At 35.0% G+C, this 17867-nt stretch overlaps 1 protein-coding gene across 1 annotated transcript; it reads right to left on the reverse strand.

The window, feature by feature from the left end:
- Positions 1-2511: 2511 nt before the first annotated feature.
- LOC140750828 (uncharacterized) lies at positions 2512-16615 on the reverse strand. Its single transcript, XM_073084553.1, has 10 exons — positions 16561-16615; positions 15347-15615; positions 14961-15051; positions 13779-13854; positions 12217-12506; positions 10303-10360; positions 7918-7958; positions 5990-6195; positions 4339-4459; positions 2512-2874 (listed from the first exon to the last, which is right to left on the reverse strand). Exons 2-10 carry the CDS (start codon positions 15613-15615, stop codon positions 2713-2715), a joined length of 1314 nt encoding a protein of 437 aa, XP_072940654.1. The 5' UTR covers positions 16561-16615; the 3' UTR covers positions 2512-2712.
- Positions 16616-17867: the final 1252 nt, after the last annotated feature.

The following is a 17867-nucleotide window of genomic DNA, read 5'->3' on the forward strand; positions in this document are numbered from 1 at the left end:
ATCATTGAAATATACTCAACCTCGTATTTTCATGTTTCTTAATCTTCGATTAATTACCTTATTGATAGTAGGTACGCTATAATTTTTGTAACCATGTAATTTAAATGAAATAACAATGAGTATTCCTTTTTTTAAATGTATGCACGAATCATTTAAGTTAAACAAATTATTTAGCATAAACTCGCAAAATTTTGCATACAATTTTGTACCAAATGCCGCTCGCAAGTGAAAGTCAATTGTTAACACCTTCTGAACTTGGAACATCATCAAAACGGAATTTCCTGTTTTGTTAAAAAGGATATATGAGGAAAATATATCTTATTATTTTATGGGCGCGGCCCTACAAGCGCCAAGCTTGCCTTACTGCGCAAGCTCTTTCATCGGAAGCATAGGAATGCATGGTATGAAATCCATTAGCGAAGCTATTTTAGTTGCGCAATAAAACTCTAAAATAATATCATTGTTGACTTGTCCACTACTAGGTACTATCTTTCGACTAAACACATGTCCTTTTTACAAAAAAAAAGAATTGGTCTTTACTTTCTGCTATTCATGTCTGGGTCAACAAACTTCACACGTTTTGGAGAACGTTATATAATTCATAATTCATAATCTTTATTTTGTAAATTTTTTGGTTACAATATATAGGATGTACACATAGTCAAAAAAGCACCAAAAATTTAATATGCCGATTAAGGCGTTCTAAATGTATGGCTCTCACATAAGTCTTACAAAGTACTTTTTTTTTATAATATAGGAGCAATAGTTAGGTATAATTGTGTCTATATTTTCATTCATTTAGGAATTCGTTATAATCATAATAGCATTTTTCAATTAACATGTTTTTTATTTTTATAGGTTTCCTTGCGATGTTCTCATTCACCTCCAACATTATTAGTTATTAAAATAAATGCCTAGTATTAAAGTAGAGATATTCTATGTCGTAAATAATCATTCGTATTAATAGCGTATCTATAGCTCGTTACGTTTTATACGTAACATCTTTGCTTTAAATCAACGACATGTATGTAAACCTTAACAATACCGCCCCCATTTGTATCGATAACTGGTTGCAATCTTATATAATAATCGTCTACAATCTACATGAAAAGATGTTCAGACAACAAAGGATTTCACTCATATCTGTTATGTAAATCGGATTGTAGGCAATTTTAGTGAATAGAATGACTACGGGCGGATTTTGGTTCGCTGCATGAATATCTATTGGTTGGGAGTGGTATGAGCCTCACTGATGTATGATTATGATAATGTGATGAAGTCATTTGACATTTAAAATGCTTTGTTAATATCGGCGGATGAGTCCTTAAACATAAAAAAACATTGCCACAGATTTTTTAGTCCTATTTGTACTCGCTACTATAGCTTGAACAAAAACCAAACGTATTGAAATATTCCACTCAACGATTAAACGATGAATGGATTAATTTAACTATAGTATGTTCTTTTTATTTCGGATCATTCGGAGATTAATTTCGGGCTTATTAACTAATAACATAACTAGGAACAGAAAACTAAAAAAAACTATTAAAATTCCACATACTTTAACAAGATCCAATGTTTTAGTCGAATTCTAAATTAAATTTAGTAGCTATGTACCTTCTAAGTTTTTTAATAACATCCTGGTAACACGTAAATATAATATAGGAGCTATTAAAAGAGCATCAACTAGTTATTACTGGTTTAAACACACAGTAGGTAAGTAGGTATGTTTAAATAGATTTCACATAACATTTCAAATCTACAATGATCACGTTTGCGACCGTGGGTCGTTAATGTAGTCGATCTGGCCGAGGTCGTGAGGCGCCTCAAATGTCAGGATGTCGTTGGTTCATTTCATTAATTAGCGCCAGTTATGTAGACTTAGGTTAAACAAAGCATTGCAATCGAATTGGGAGATGTAACATTTACCTTTGCTGTGGGTCACGTGACACGTGTGATGCGTTTCAATGCGGCTGTCGGAAGCTTTGAATGATTTCAAGGTTGTGTGTATATGTCTACGAATAAATTTAAATAAAATAATGAAGTACAAATCTCTATGTCTTTCTATGGGAGACGTTTGTTTTGTAGAATTCTTAATTATTTCAACGGAACTCCCGTGTACCTTAAAAAAGTGTACTTCTATCAATCTCCGTCGAGGCCAATTTTTATAATAAAGATGTCAGTCAGACAGATGTCTCATCATGGTCGTTGGAAGTGTAGGTAAGTTTTGGAGATGTTCGAGGTTCACATATTACTGCGAGTGTTATGTGAAGTTTATGGCGATACGGTCGCGCGACCTTGACACGCCGCAGGGAAAGTGAACAGACCGGTTGTTGAGTAATCCGTCGGCGCCTATCAGACTCCATCTGTTTAGGAGGTCCACTGATGCCTCTTCACGCGCGACCTCTCGCCCTCAAGTACTTATGATACTCATAAATTGTTATAGTATTTTTAAAATTAAATCGAAATGCACTTCCGTGATTGTCATGTATATGAAAATAAATAACCAAATAACATCAGCAACATTTTTAATCTCCAATTGTCGTAATGCATAACAACTAATAACTTAAAGCTAGGTAATATATTTTTTGTTACATTTTTTCAACATTTTCCTCTTTATTCTTAAAAAAACATAAATCAGTATTTACTTTAATCTTTGAGCCTCTTCGTAATATATCAGATTATTTGGTCATATTTGTCTAAAATTCCCAATTACTTATTTCTAAATTCCCTGGAGTCTGGTGTCTGTGGTGGTAAAGTGGCCAGGAACTCCAACGCCTTCTGGATGTCTTGAGGGATTGGTGGTGGTGTGGGCAAGTGAGCGCCCTGTGGCTGGAAACCATTTTCATCGGCTACGTATTGTAGATTTATCACCTGGAAAATATTATATGTTCGTATAGTATTCTTTGAAATATATGTTATGTCTAAATCCATAAATCCATCCCATCTATAATATATAGGTATATACATATATTTGTTATTGTCCATTGTCAAAAATATGGTATAATTTAATTAAATTATAACAAAGAGAGAGGTAACTTAATAAATCAAGTAATGCTGTAATATTTTAGAAATAAATAATTTGAGGTAAAATAAATAGGTGTTCGACCACCAAGAAACTCAACAAAAGTCTAATTTGGTAAATGATCATCATTTAGGACTGTTGAACGAAAAACGCGTTGATTAATCCTGTAACCATAGTATGAGTTTTTACGTTTTTGCAAAAATTACTGTTTTTGTATTCGTTTACGTATTTCCCATACATTTCCAATCAGTTCTGATACAGTCCGCTAGGGGCGCTGATTGGAAATGTGTGGGCAAAGGGTACTGTATAAATTTTAATCATAAGCGTGACGTAGGCGATAATATTGACTTTTTGGGACCCTTTTATGTCAGATGTTCTGGACCCTGGCCCGCTGTGACCTTCGGGCGACTCACAAATGCTTTGTAGTACAAAAGAATATGTTGGTACACTTTATGTACATATTGGAAGGTTGTTTTTATCCACAAATAAAATATGCATTAGAATATTTATTTACGCATTTAAAATTACAAGATATTTTTGCGTAACGTGATATGATTTTATATTTATCCATGAATACATCCATTGAACATAAATTAATTAAGCATCCGACCTGTGTGAACTTTACTGAAGGTCAAGTTTATTAAATTGTTTGCTTGTATATCTGTGTTATTTCTAAAAATCTTCCACGTTTAACATTTGCTTGTACTACTCAAATTCCAAGTACGTGAGATAACTAGAAAACTTTTTATTGTTATCTTGCCACCCGTTTGAATTTTTGAATTGTACGTTATTGTAGTACCTACAATAGTAGGTATTTAACCAGTAAATAAGCGATCCGAAAGGCTTTAAGAATTTGTAGAAAAGTTTTCATATTATAAATTTGCGATGTTTGTGAATTTATAACCATTTTTAAAAATCACTATAGAATATTATCCAAGCGCCTAAGATTTAACGCGTTGCGATAAAGTCTGTGTTATTTAATGAAGTTGTGCGCAGGCGCATCGTTAATCTAAAATATAATAATTATTATATTACAAATGAAATGGTAAATTAAAAATTCTACGACAAATTTGTTGCATCATCATCATCATCAACCTTTTTCAGTCCCACTGCTGGACACGGGTCTCCTCTCAGAACAAGAAGGATTAGGCCGTAATCTACCGCGCTGGCTTAGTGTGAATAGGTAGACTTCACATACCTTTGAAACCTTTTTTTCGTTGCAAAACTTATCACATACTAAGTATCAATAATTTCTATCAGATATTTATAGTGCTGTCAGAAATGTGAAAAGTTGTAAATGAATTATGCTATACCTGTCCATCAGGCGCTGTGTACTGATATTGTCCTTGCGCACTTTGGACCTCTTGTTCCGGAATTCCTTGATTCTTGATGTAGCCTTGTTCCTCAGCCGCTATCCCATTCCCGGTTTCATAACTGAAAATATACCAAACAATTATCATTTCAAAATGCTTAGATAATCTTACACATTTGACCCTTACCAACTTTCTCATCCTTACTATGTATAAAATATTCAAAACTGTTTATTTTTGAGTTTCATTCAACGAAAAATATCTTAATTTTATGCCTGAAAATGTATGGATCAAATAAAACATAGCCTCAAGAGACTAATATAAATTACTCCGGCCTATTAGATATTCAATTCAATTTACATAGTAAGTTAATATTTAGATACTTTTGAAATAATTTGTTTTCTTAATTATAAATAAACTATTTGTTTTTCTAACGTATTTTGATAAAAAAGTAACCAAATAAACCACCCAAACTTTAATTTTCAATTTTAATTCTCGTAAGATTGAAAGTATCTCTATTGAATGTCTCGTATACTTATTTGCATGCGTTATTTTTATAGCACGGAGTAGCTTTATCAGTTATTTATAAGTGTCAGATATCCTTACTTATAAGTCTCAGTATTTATTACACGCTTTTTATTAGCTTCACCTGTATGTTTGTATGTTTGTTTGTATGTTTGTTTGTATGTTTGTAACCGACTTCTTTGGGCGCAATTTTGACCCACTTTAAACGGCCAGATTTCGTTCAAACTTTGTAGATTTATTGAGGACCGATGAAAATACACGATTTTAATAATTTTGTACCATTGTCTTTATCAATATCCTCAGGATTAACGATTTTCGAGGCGAGAGAAAGCGCCTTATGGAGCGTTCAGGCAAAGTTACTAGATTGATTTTTAGCTTTGGAAAATAATAATATTATTTCCCTATAACTCAAATGTACTGAAACATATCTATAATGCCATCTTGTAGAATGATTTTTAGGATTCCGTACTCAAAGGATAAAACGAAACCCTCCGCTGTCTGTTCTTGAGTCACAGGGCTTTATCTCTTAAACCCTAATAGATAGACACTTGATTTTTTTACAAACGATGCATGATGGTGGTCGCTATAACAACAAATACTAAAAATAATAAAATAAATATAGTTTAAAAAACTAAAAAACACGCTTTTATGTTAAAATCAACTAAAAAGCAAAAAATAATCTTCAATCTAGGAATCAATTAAGGAACAGTAAATAGTATAATTGTGGAAAAAGTGTGGGGCGCTTTTCGAACCTGATAAATGGAGCACCCCACACTTTTTCCACAATGATACTATTTACTGTTCCTTAATTGATTCCTAGATTGAAGATTATTTTTTGCTTTTTAGTTGATTTTAACATAAAAGCGTGTTTTTTAGTTTTTTAAACTATATTTATAAGTTACAGATATCCTTACTCGTACTTCGTCACTCGGACATCTTTGGTTAAATAAATCCCTAAATCGTTATACCTCATAGACCTATGATTTTCAGTTTTAATAAATGCCCTGCCAAGGTAATAGGTATTGTATTTTGCAAATTCATCATCTTCAAATATGTTTTGGACTTATTTCTATTACAAAGTAGTAATTAACGATACAATAAAGTACCTTACAGTAAATTTTAAACTTACTTCCATTTATAAGATCCATCAGGGTTTATTATCTGCTCTTGTCGAATGATAGGAATGGGTTCTGTCGTATATGCTTGTTGTTGTTGTTGTTGTTGTTGTTGTTGTTGTTGTTGTTGTTGTTGTTGTTGTTGTTGTTGTTGCTGGTACTGGAAAGCCTGAAATCCGACGTCCGCCACCACTATACCGACGACAAACGTCAAAATAATCTGCAATACATTAATTTAAATGTGAAACAAATCTTATTAGAAAGTTAACACTCTATAAAGTATAATTTGTATGTTATTCCCACATATAATTTATATATAACGCCCTAGATGCGTTCTTATCCCGAAGAACTAAATTGTAACAACATAAAAATGTCTGTTCTTTACACCTTTCAAAACAGATAATAGCAGGAATGGTTCTACGATCTTCTAAAAGACTGCCTTTAAATAAATGTTAAACTTTATACTACATTTGGGTCATGCCAAGTTAAACATTTGCTAAAAGATGAGCAAAGCTTACATAAAATAATAAAATACACACTATCCATTAAATATGCCAATCAGTATAATTTTGTAACATATACCGATTCTAAAACTATGTAATTCTGTGAAGCGACATATTAAGTATATTTAAACATCATACTTGAACTACGAGTACGGGTTACCTTTTCCTTGACATTCAAGCTACATTACCCAATTTAATGTAAATTTATATAACCATACGGCGTGACTAAACTTATTCGCACTGAGTACAGCCTATGTACTTGTAGAGACGACCGTACATGCAAATTACTCTCGGAAGAGCCAGACACAGTCAGACATTCATAATTTTGCTCACGTATGGAGGATATGATATTAAAATAGTTTTATTACACGTAAGCGAGTTCATGTCGTTTTTATCTTCTATCTAAAGATAAACTTTTACGAAAATAAAATTTAAGTAGTAAAAATAATGTAAAAATCTAGTAAAAAAACCCTTAATGGGTATTACTCAAAAATATTTCGTAATAGTTCGTAGAAGTAATTCCAATTACGAATACGTGATAAGGATCAATAACCTAAAAAGCCTTGTTTGTGCTCATTTTTAGACGGATACAATTAGTCATAATTTGTAGTTTGTAAATTAAATTTTATTTAGGACAAAGTACATTATGAATTTAATATATTACTGCTCTTTATACCTGACCCAATTAAAAGTTTGTAATGTATTTCCCATACTATATTTACATATAATTTTCCAAAAATTAAACTTTAGGATAAAAGATATTAAATGTAGAGTTCATAAACAATAGAGTCGTTTGCATATCAGTGTCATTAATTAAGGCAAATCAGTCTAAGCGACATGACCTGCGACGGTATAAACTCTATATCGTCTAACATAGAGACTTGTTATAAATGTGCATTATTTGCAAATATGTAGAATATGTTATCATGCGACACATGTGCTTTGGAGATCGGGCGCGCCCTAATGCGGAACGTAACGTCCGTTGATGTAGCGATTCTAAGCTTTATACGTAATACTAGTTTAGGTTAAGGTTACAACCTTAACACTGAATTACTAACTGAACTAACGGTACTTAAGGCAATCAGTTTATTGTCTGCTGGTATCAAATGAAGTCATTGACATACCATTAGAGATGTCTATCGAGTCTTAACATATGCAGTGAACGAAGGGCTGGCAACTGCAAAACTATTGCGAACATTTTATTAAGCGACACTATTCGAAATAACATAGTTTCTGTTTTATTGATTTGGTATGGGATGTAAATATTAATTTATTCCTTCATTGACTATCTAAAATCGTGCGCCGTCTGTACAACTTCAGTACTTTCATAGAATAAGAAAACTCCGCCCTAGGCTCCTCATTTGCGAAAATTTACAGCGGCACTTATATTGAGAATGAGAGCTAAATTTTCTATGAAATAAAAAGGCAAAAATACTTACAATGCACTTCATGTTGAATAAACTGCACTTGCAAGTAAGTACTTATGGAAAGCCGGGATCAGAATGATGCACTGCGATTTAACCCCCCGTATTTATACAAAAAATTTTGTGTCAATTACGTACGACGAGATGCGATGTAGGTACATACTTTATGATCTCTTCTCACAAAGGATAGGCATCGCGGTAAGACCCTTTGACTCGATGCATATGGTCATACGACAACAGCGTATGAGTTATAAATTTGTAAAAATAATATTCCTACCGCCTCACGTTTATGGGACTCGGCAGAAATTTACCACCTCCTGACAAAAATAATTTTCAATAAGCTCTCTATATATCGTTGTTATTCTGCGAAAACAATACTTCGTTATATTAAATAACTTTAATCGTACATTAAGTCACCAATTATTGTGAAACTTATTAGTTTACATTTTTAAAAGGAAAATGCACGAGGTAGGTACGAGTATATAAAAATACAGCTGCGGAAAGCCCTAGTCTGTGATTTTGCAATGATTTTCGTGTGAGGTGGTTAGATTCCGGCGTCACCATCGCCAAACCTATTTCTGCCTAATAACAGCAAATTTTTTTTATAATATAAGAGTAGCAGACGAGCATGTAGTTCACCTGATGGTAAGTGGCTACTGCCGCCCATGGACATCTGTAAGCAACCCCAGATAAGATTAGATATTCCTACTTGAGGTCAGCCACAGATGCGCCGCTACCCCTGAGGACTAAGCTGGAACGCCTCGGAAAAGTACCACACCCTTCAAAACGGAACACCGCAGCACCTAACACTGCTGTTATTAGGTAGAAATAGGTGTGGCGATGGTGCCGCCGGAGTCGAACCAAAAAGGGTTCTACCACCTTCAACCTTTTCCGAGGCGTTATAAGTTAGTCCACCTGAGAGATATTACACAGTCTAGTGTTCTTCATGGTTCTTAAGTGGATCAAGCAGATATAAAAGACTAAAAGCAAATGAACATTTTGCGTTTACGCTTGTATATCCTATTATATGCTAGATCTCAAACCAATTACAATTACATAGACCCTTCGGGAAGCTTTTAGTCACAGTGACTGTAAATTTGCAGTACTGCGATGCACGAATTAATCCTATGATGGAAAATAAAAATTCGCCAAGTACGAGTCGAACTCGCACATAGAGGCTTCCGTACCACCAAATGTTCATTATTTTCACTTATTTTTATTCATTTTATTATTTTCAACATTTTTTGATACTATCAGACAACAATAGATGGCGTTGGGGTGATGATGAATGATACGCAAGCAACGTATAATAAAATTAAAATAACTGTATTAAAATGTGTTTTATAGTTCTTATTTGTATTTATTATAATACCAGTTATAGTAGTAAACGGATTGTAAAAATTTCAACCGTTTTCCTAGGACGGTTTAACAGTTAGATCAAAGAAAGGCCGAAAAAACCGATTTGTTGTATGGTTGTTGTATAAAATAAAATAAAGTTAAATATTAAAGGGGGTCTCCCTTTAATATTCAACTTTATTTTATTTTTAGTATTTGTTGTTATAGCGGCCAGCGTTATACATCCTTTGTAAATTTCATGTGTCTATCTATTACGATTCCGGAAATATGGGCTATATTTCCGGAATTGTGACATACGGACAGACGGACAGACAGCAAAATTTTAGTAATAGGTTTCCGTTTTTACCCTTTGGGTACGGTACCCTAAAACCTGAGTCCTTAGGGATATAGCAACGCATCTGTGACTGACCTCAGGTAAAACTAATCTTATCTGATATTAGTTGTAGATGTCCATGGGCAGCAGTACCCGATTACCTTCAGGTGGACTGTATACTTGTTTGCTACCTTCATATAAAAATGGCGGAGCGGGAGTCATGGCGATATGGAGATACTCATAACCCTCGTATGTAAAATGAATAATAGAAGGTGGTAGAACCTTTTGTGGTTCGACTCCGGCGGCACCACCGCCACACCTATTTCTACCTAATAACAGCAGTGTTAGGCGCTGCTGTGTTCCGGTTTGAAGGGTGTGGTAAGGGAGACAGACTTTTCCGAGGCGTTCCATCTTAGTCCTCAGGGGTAGCGGCGCATCTGTGGCCGACCTCAGGTAGGAATATCAAATCCTATCTGGGATTGATTACAAATGTCCATGGGCGGCAGTAGCCACTTACCATCACGTGGACTGCAAGCTCGTCTGCTACTCTGATATTATAAAAAAAAAAAAAAAATCTATTAGTAGGAGAATCGGAATATATGTACCTCCTTTATTTTCGTACCTGTATGGACGTTAGTCTGACCGATTGGATTGGATGCCCGAATAAAAACATGTTTTATACCAATTGCATTCGACGTTTTGATGTCAATAGCAAACTTATTGACAGTGACCAGACTTTATAGCAAATGGATTATTTGCTACAAAGTGGTCACTGCCACCCTTGGACATCTACGAGTATTACAAATACCACAAGCCATATAGAACATCCATAGGAAGCTTATCGTATGCGTAGCCACTCCTGAGGACTCCTCCTGAGCCACTCCTCCATTATCATCTCATATGTAACTGAGTTACAAGAATCTCGTAGAGAATTCTCTACTGTAAGGAAAAAACAAATGATACGGAACTCTAAAGTCCTTTTCAAACCCCGCGGAGCACTAAAAATGAGATGTGAGCGAGTGTCAAAAATGATGTAACACAAAATCTGCAGATTTAACCTTAACTCGTAGGAGCATCAGTGCAGGCAGATCTCAAACCAGTTGCAAATATGCGCGTGTGACACACTTCAACAAGGTTTTTTAAAACAAAAATTTATTGATCTTGCCTCATCGAGTATTCATACGCTATAACAAAATATTGCCCTTCGACTTTTATTTCTATATTGATCATTTCATGAATAGTTGTGTTAGCGCAGTAGCTTTTTATTTTTTTAAATCAAGCTTTATCTTTTACGAGCTTTTGCCCGCGGCTTCGCTCGCGTTACGAAGTAATATTTTCATCCCCTATTTTATTTCCTTGGGGGTAGAATTGATCAAAATCCTTTCTTAGCGGATTTCTACGTCACCCTACCGTAGTAGGGTTACATCTACCTGCATGCCAAATTTAAGCCCGATCCGTCCAGTGGTTTGGGCTGTGCGTTGATAGATCACTATGTCAGTCGGTCACCTTTGAGTTATATATATTTAGATTAGATTTTCCTCATTCTGTGTTTTTCTCCTTTTCCTATTTTGATGTTAGAAACAAGCTGCTGACATATTAAAGTTGGTATATACATTTTGTACACCCTACCCTGTTTCACTTGCTACTGAAGTATGTTACCTTAAAATCAATGGTTGTCTGGAAGAGATCGCAATTTTAGTGATAAGACCGCCGGTTGTACCCTTAATTATTTATTATTGTTGTTTATTTTATTGTGTCTTTGGTGTGCAATAAAGAATTATTGTATTGTATTTATCAATAACCACTAAAACAGTTGAAAAAATAACAAAACACTTTTTCTTTTCCTATTTTATAAATGGCTTATGGACAATGGGTACTTATTATAAACATTGACCTTACTGGCTTAATGATTGTGTTGCATCAGTTGCTAACAGTAAAGATTTCCAATTAAAAAATAACTAAAACCTATCTTGCCCTTAGTATAACGAAAACCCCTAAGAATAAAGTTTCACATGACCACAGCTATTCTATGAAAATCACTATAATAATAATCTCTTGTTTACTACTTTTACTGCTCTATTTTTATACTAAGTACGTCGTCGGTTATGAGTGTTAAACTTATTGTTTTGGAAAAACCAACAAGCAACTCTTCGAGGTCTACTTTTTTAAAATGTGTTATGATTAAGCTTTTCCATTTAATACCCAACGCGATATCATTTTTTATATCATTACTTTATGTAGCCAATTTACAGGACGCTATTTAATTTAATGTGACGTCACATGGCCTAACGATCAAGAAGTCTTCAACGATAACTCATTTGTGGAATTATGATAAGTAGTATAAAGGTTACGAGGGAACAGATGAACATACATACATAAATCGTAAACATATTATAGACGCCTTCGGGTAATTAATTATACAACAGTAATTTCTCTATCTACAATATTTTAACATACAGGTAAGCAAATTATAAACATATTAAAAATTACTAAAAACCAATAAAATTTACTCAAAAATTAAGTGTTTAACCTATTTGTAATAAAAATAATATTTAATTAATAATTCATTTTATTTCAATATTTTACATTGCATACGAGTATACTGTACAAAGTAAGGTTCTATCATCGTGTAGTTTTCTTTAGGCAGATTCTTTCTTTGGTTCCTCTTTAGCTTCCTTGTTTGGCCCCCAAGGTTGGTAAGGGTTGTATAAGTTATATTTAGGGTCATAGGGATATCGTGGGTCGTAGGGGTGTCGGGGATCATATGGTCTGGGATTTAGAGGGTTGTTGTATTGAGCGTAGTAGGGATTGCGATAATTGGGATTATATCGGTTATAAAGGGGATCGTATATTCCTTTCGGATCTTTTAATATGGGAGCGAGCGGAGCAATGCCTTTCCCGTCTGCCGGGATGTGAACACCGGATGGTCTAAAGCCTGGAAAAAGAAACGTCATTATTTAAAAACATGTATTATTAAAACATGCGTCATTAATATTAAGAGTTTCCTAATATGATTAACCATGTTACCAATAGGCGCATCTATGGTTGAGTTAAGCTGGAAAGTCTCTAAGCAGTGGCGTACCATGTAATTGTTCAGCGAAAAATGTCTTCCTACCTGAAAATTACTTACCTTTGCTAAAGGGGGTCCGAATCTTACCCAGGGGAGGAATTTACAACGAAATTCGCACTACTATGAATCTTTAGATAAAATGAAATACTTAGAAACAAGTCGAAACAAAATTAATGCATAGTAGACTTCATATCTACTTAACATATGTATGTACGTTTATAAAACACAATATAAAAGATATTTCGTAATTGCAATTTATCATAAGATAAAAGCTTGCCAACTTGGCATTTTGTTGAGCCTTATACAGAAAGTGTCATTATCTTCTTTAATATCTACAATTGATCGATTCTCGTATAGCGGTGAATTCAATGTCCACGCTTGTAATTAGCCGCACCGACGACTATAATTCGTTAATTTTTTACTGCTTTTATCGTATTTTTACATTGTAAACAGTTTAATAACAAATTAACGTTAAATGCTTGCTTCCAAATTGAATTACTTGCGGAGTAAGATTGAATATGTTTTGTACAATAAAATGTACAATAAAGAAGTAGCCAACGAGCAGTCCACCGGATTATAAGTGGCTACTGGCTCATGGACATCTATATCAACCATTTATAATAGGTACATATGATTAAAATCCTATCTTAATTCCGCCATAAACGTGTTGTTAAAATGCAGGAACTGAGGACTAAATTGGAAAACCAACTATAAATGGCTCTCCTTTACCACAGCCACCGGAATACAGCAGCGCTAACACTGTTACTATAAGGCAGAAACAAGTTCTCATTCTTATGATATATCTTTTATATATAATTCTCGTGTCACAATGTTAGTTACTGTACTCCTCCGAAACGGCTTTACCGATTTTCGCCAAATTTTATATGAATATTCAGTAGGTCTGAGAATCGGCTACTATCTATTTTTCATGCCCCTAAGTGTTAAGTTGTAAGTGTTAAGTTAAAAAAATGTTAAGGGTGAACAACCCTTGTTCACCCTTAACATTTTTTTTATGTACATGGCAACACAACGTTTGCCGGGTCAGCTAGTACTAACATACATATATTTCGCCGTAGGATCTATTTATCCAGAAGGAACGAAATTCATATAGGTATATACAAGTTAAAGACAACTTACCGTGTTCATCAGCTACATAGTTCACTTGGATGGGTGTTCCTTCAGGAGAAATATAAGCGTAGCTGCCCTCGACGACCTGCCGTAAATAAACATAATTATTTCACGCACTTAAGAAAGCCTTTTTTTTGTTGACGAGGGGGAAACCTTGAAAAGGTACCCGGTGCCGTGGGAGCGACGCAGGGTTATGTGGGATTCTTACCGCTGAACGTACTCGCCAGACCATCTGGTGCGTACGACGATATGCGACCACACATACAGCCGTCCTTCCCGGGGCCGCTGGCCGGGCGGTTCGAGCTCCCACTCTTGCCGCCCGCTACCCCCGAAGCCCGAAGCCCCCTTTTAGTCGCCTCTTACGACAGGCAGGGGGTACCGTAGCCCTATTCTGGTCCCGGCACTACAGGGACAACGTAAGGATGCTTAGTGGTTAAAAGTCGTACCCTCAGTCAGGGAGTTCAAGGGTCGAATCCTCTCCTCGAATGAAAGACCTCTGATTTTTCAAAGTTATGTATCTATTAGAAATTAATTAGCACTTACTATATCGGTGAGTAAAAACATCAACAGGAAATCTACACGTCTGAGAGTATTTTAAAAAGATTTCTCAAAGATATGTGAATTGTGAAGACTAATAATTCGCACATGGCCAGCGCGTTGGACTATGGCCTAAAGCCCTGCCAACTTAAAGGTAACATGAGCCGGACAGTAATTGATAATGTTTGAAAAATGTAAATTTGCACACGTATGGAGTTTCATTCGCTGCTTCTTCTCCATAGCGAAACATCTTCCGAAGCGGTGATAGCTTTTTGACGTTCAAAAAGAGTTCTATATGAATAAGTTTTGAATAAATAAGATTTGAATTTGATTTTCAATTAAAGTTATAGAGTACGTAGCAGTATTTTGCATATTTACTATTTTTGTAATTAGAAGAATAGAATATATAGGCTATAATTTGTTACAGCTTAACTGGATTTGTTCTTAAAGATTTTTTTATGTAGCTTTAACGAAACCGGAACATAATTTTGGTGTATAACTATAGTGAAATGCTTCGTACGTGAATCGCTATAGTAAATACACGTTAGAAGCGACAGCTCTATGGCTTTACATTAAAATATAAACCACACTATTTAAAACATTTACTACTTGAACAGAGTTGTTAATTTTATAAAATATATATTAATGAATCACCTGTGTTCCCTGTGGCTCGCCATTATTGTCAATATAGCCGTCTTTTAAAAATCCACTCTCTTGAGCTTGCTTACCGTCAGCTGTTGTGAAGCTGAAACAAAACAAATATTAATTTAAGTACTAATTGCCCAAAATCTGAATGAAATATTATCATTACGTGTATCCTTAGTAAAAATATGTTAACTTTAGTGCGTTGAACAGATGCGTTGTAATTCCTGAGGATTAAAATAGTCGTCTCATATGTAAGAAAGCCAGCAAACCGCAGATCTGCTTCATACTAAAAATGGATGTGGAACCTTCCCGGTCGTACCAGACTAGTTCTACCATTTTTAAAATGTCTTATTTTTTATTTTCAAAGTATTTTTTATAGTCATATTTAAAATTACCTGTATGAGTAGCTGTTGTCAATACCACGCTCATTAGAGTAAGTCAATATAGGCACAGCAGCACCAGCATTGTATAAAGGATTATTGTAACCGGGTATGAGAGGGTTGCGGCCTGGAGCATAAGGATATAGGGGTGATGCTGGATTGATGGGATTAATGGGGGGTACGACACCCGGTGGATGACCATAAGGACCCACAGCCGGCCTGTATGGTAGGGAGTCACTTTGCACCAACACGCATAGAAGCGCACAAGCGAGTACGCGAATCATCTGAAATGAAATGGAAGTTCTTCATTGAAATACAATACAATACAAAAATCTTTATTGTACACCAAACTAAAAGTAACAAATATAAAATTATAAACATAATCTAAGGTGCATTTGGCGGTCTTATCACTAAAGTAATGATATCTTCCAGGCAACCATTAAGCTGTTGCAATAAAGAAATATTAATTAAAAGAGATACAGGGCAGGGGTGTGCATAAATATAATGTACTGTAGATGTTTTAATGTCTATGGATATTTTTATGTGATAGGACAGTTTATTATTGTTACAGGTAAATATTTACCTTTCATCGCTCTACTAAATATATATGAAGAGTTGCTGCTCTCAATTAGAGAAATCACAATTATTATAGAACCACATCACAACGCTTCTACTACTGCCACAGCTTCAGCTACCACATAGCGTACAAAGAATCACACCCAACTTACAAATCAATATGAATCTAACTACTAACTAACACATATCTTTGTAAATGCGTTGAAAAGTCATGAAAACACGAGGAAACCTGCGTTCTTCATAGTTATGCATAGAAGTACTCAATTGTATCTCCAACGACAGTTCAGTTGACGATGATCAGAAGAAATTATTTCATACACTTCAATTGACTTGAGTTTATACAATTATTTGTTACATACTTAAATGTCACTATATTTTACTTCGATATTATAAATGAGAACATCAACAATTCTAAATTGCCATAAACAGAGTAAAACAAGCAAGAATAAAAATAATGTCTTATTTTAAAACTGCCTGGTTATGTTGCTGCACTTATTTAAATTATGGTGGTTTACATATGCCACAATTTGTCTTTAAGAGTACCATACAATTCAAACAGAGGTACATGTATATAAGCATATACATAGTCTATTGTGTAACTTGTTTAATTAACAATTTTTGTGGTTCTAATTTAGTAGTTAAAATTCTATTACCTTTACGAGATCGTTGTAAAGATCCAACTGCACTGCTTGTGGTTTGCTACTCAGTTTGCTACTGTTTGCGTGGGATCCGAATATTCCATTTATAGGCAGCAGGGTTGCTTTGTGCTGATATTTTTTGTTATGCCATCACACAAACGTGAGTGTTACACACGTCCCTTTTACCTACCAACCGTTGTTAACCGAGTTATGCTCATATTCGCCAATGATTGTCGAGCACGAAGAGAGCATTTAGCAATTTCAACCCGAAATTACAGTAAATGGTACATGCTACGAGACACAGATATTACCCATCCAATTACAGGTAGTTTCGACAATGTTGCACCGCCAAGAATAAGGTGTAGGCATTCTGTAACATTAACTGTTGCTATTAGAATTTCATATTTCTAAGCTGTCGGCATATCTGACATCTCCTGTTTGTTAGCAATTAGGTACTAAATTATGGGCGCCAGCAACATTAAGGTACATACTAGATTTTAACGTATGGTTTCAGTAAATCGTTAACTAGATATCAGGATAATAGGATAATTATAAAGATTAACATTTCAGCCAGTCATAACTCACGTCAACAGATGCATTATTTTGTTGATATAACAAAATGTGTTCTAGCAGTGGTCATTTAATTAAATGTTATAGTAAGACATCAGCAAATACTTTAACTTCAGATACACAGGAATACAGCTTCGATCAGTAGTTAGTGATCGAAGGAATACAGTCAACCTGCGGTCCAACCAGGCTTCGGCAGAACTGCAGCGAGGTCATGTCCAGAAAGAATGACCACTAGCGTCAGCGTTCATCTGCATTTCAGTAATGAAGTTAATTAACTAACAGTCTTTATATATTAATTTGGCTTAAAACGAAAGGATGCAGAAGTCATTTCAAAACTTTCAAAGCGACAAATGTAAATTAATATGTGTAAAGCCGTTTTTCCACAACCGAAATCGCCGGTGTAGTTAATTCCTGCTGTCACGCGTGTGACGACAGTGAGTGGACAAATTCAAACGTGTTTTATATTGCCGGCACATCGGCCCATCAAAATCTCGGGTACCGATCTAGCGGTCACGTCGATCTACTAGAAATCTCGGCGGTCGGGATGACGGTGCTTGGGTGATGTACGGTGGACACGCGACTATAGTACATGTATGTACCGCTACTTCGGCGCCGTCATCTCGTTCTCGGTGACGGCGGCGGTGGACAAGCGGCCTAAGGATGGACTTGATAACGCCTGTTGTTAGTAGTCAATCTACCCAATTTTTGCTTATCAAAGACGTAAATTTGACAATTACCAGTGGGTCAGATTG

This window comes from Epargyreus clarus, unplaced genomic scaffold (genome assembly GCF_041222505.1).
Source record: "Epargyreus clarus isolate Ecla_fem2 unplaced genomic scaffold, WU_Ecla_fem_2.2 ptg000021l, whole genome shotgun sequence".
In the NCBI taxonomy this organism is placed as follows: Eukaryota; Metazoa; Arthropoda; class Insecta; order Lepidoptera; family Hesperiidae; genus Epargyreus; species Epargyreus clarus.

What these genes read in the sequence shown, in the direction of transcription:
- LOC140750828 (XM_073084553.1), bottom strand. Translation starts at nt 15,615, where the DNA reads ATGATTCGCGTACTCGCTTGTGCGCTTCTATGCGTGTTGGTGCAAAGT. An exon ending in GACAACAGCTACTCATACAG is followed by an intron (nt 15,052 to 15,346) that starts GTAATTTTAAAT and finishes GTTTTGTTTCAG; the next exon opens with CTTCACAACAGCTGACGGTA. An exon ending in TATTCAACATGAAGTGCATT is followed by an intron (nt 6,196 to 7,917) that starts GTAAGTATTTTT and finishes AATGTATTGCAG; the next exon opens with ATTATTTTGACGTTTGTCGT.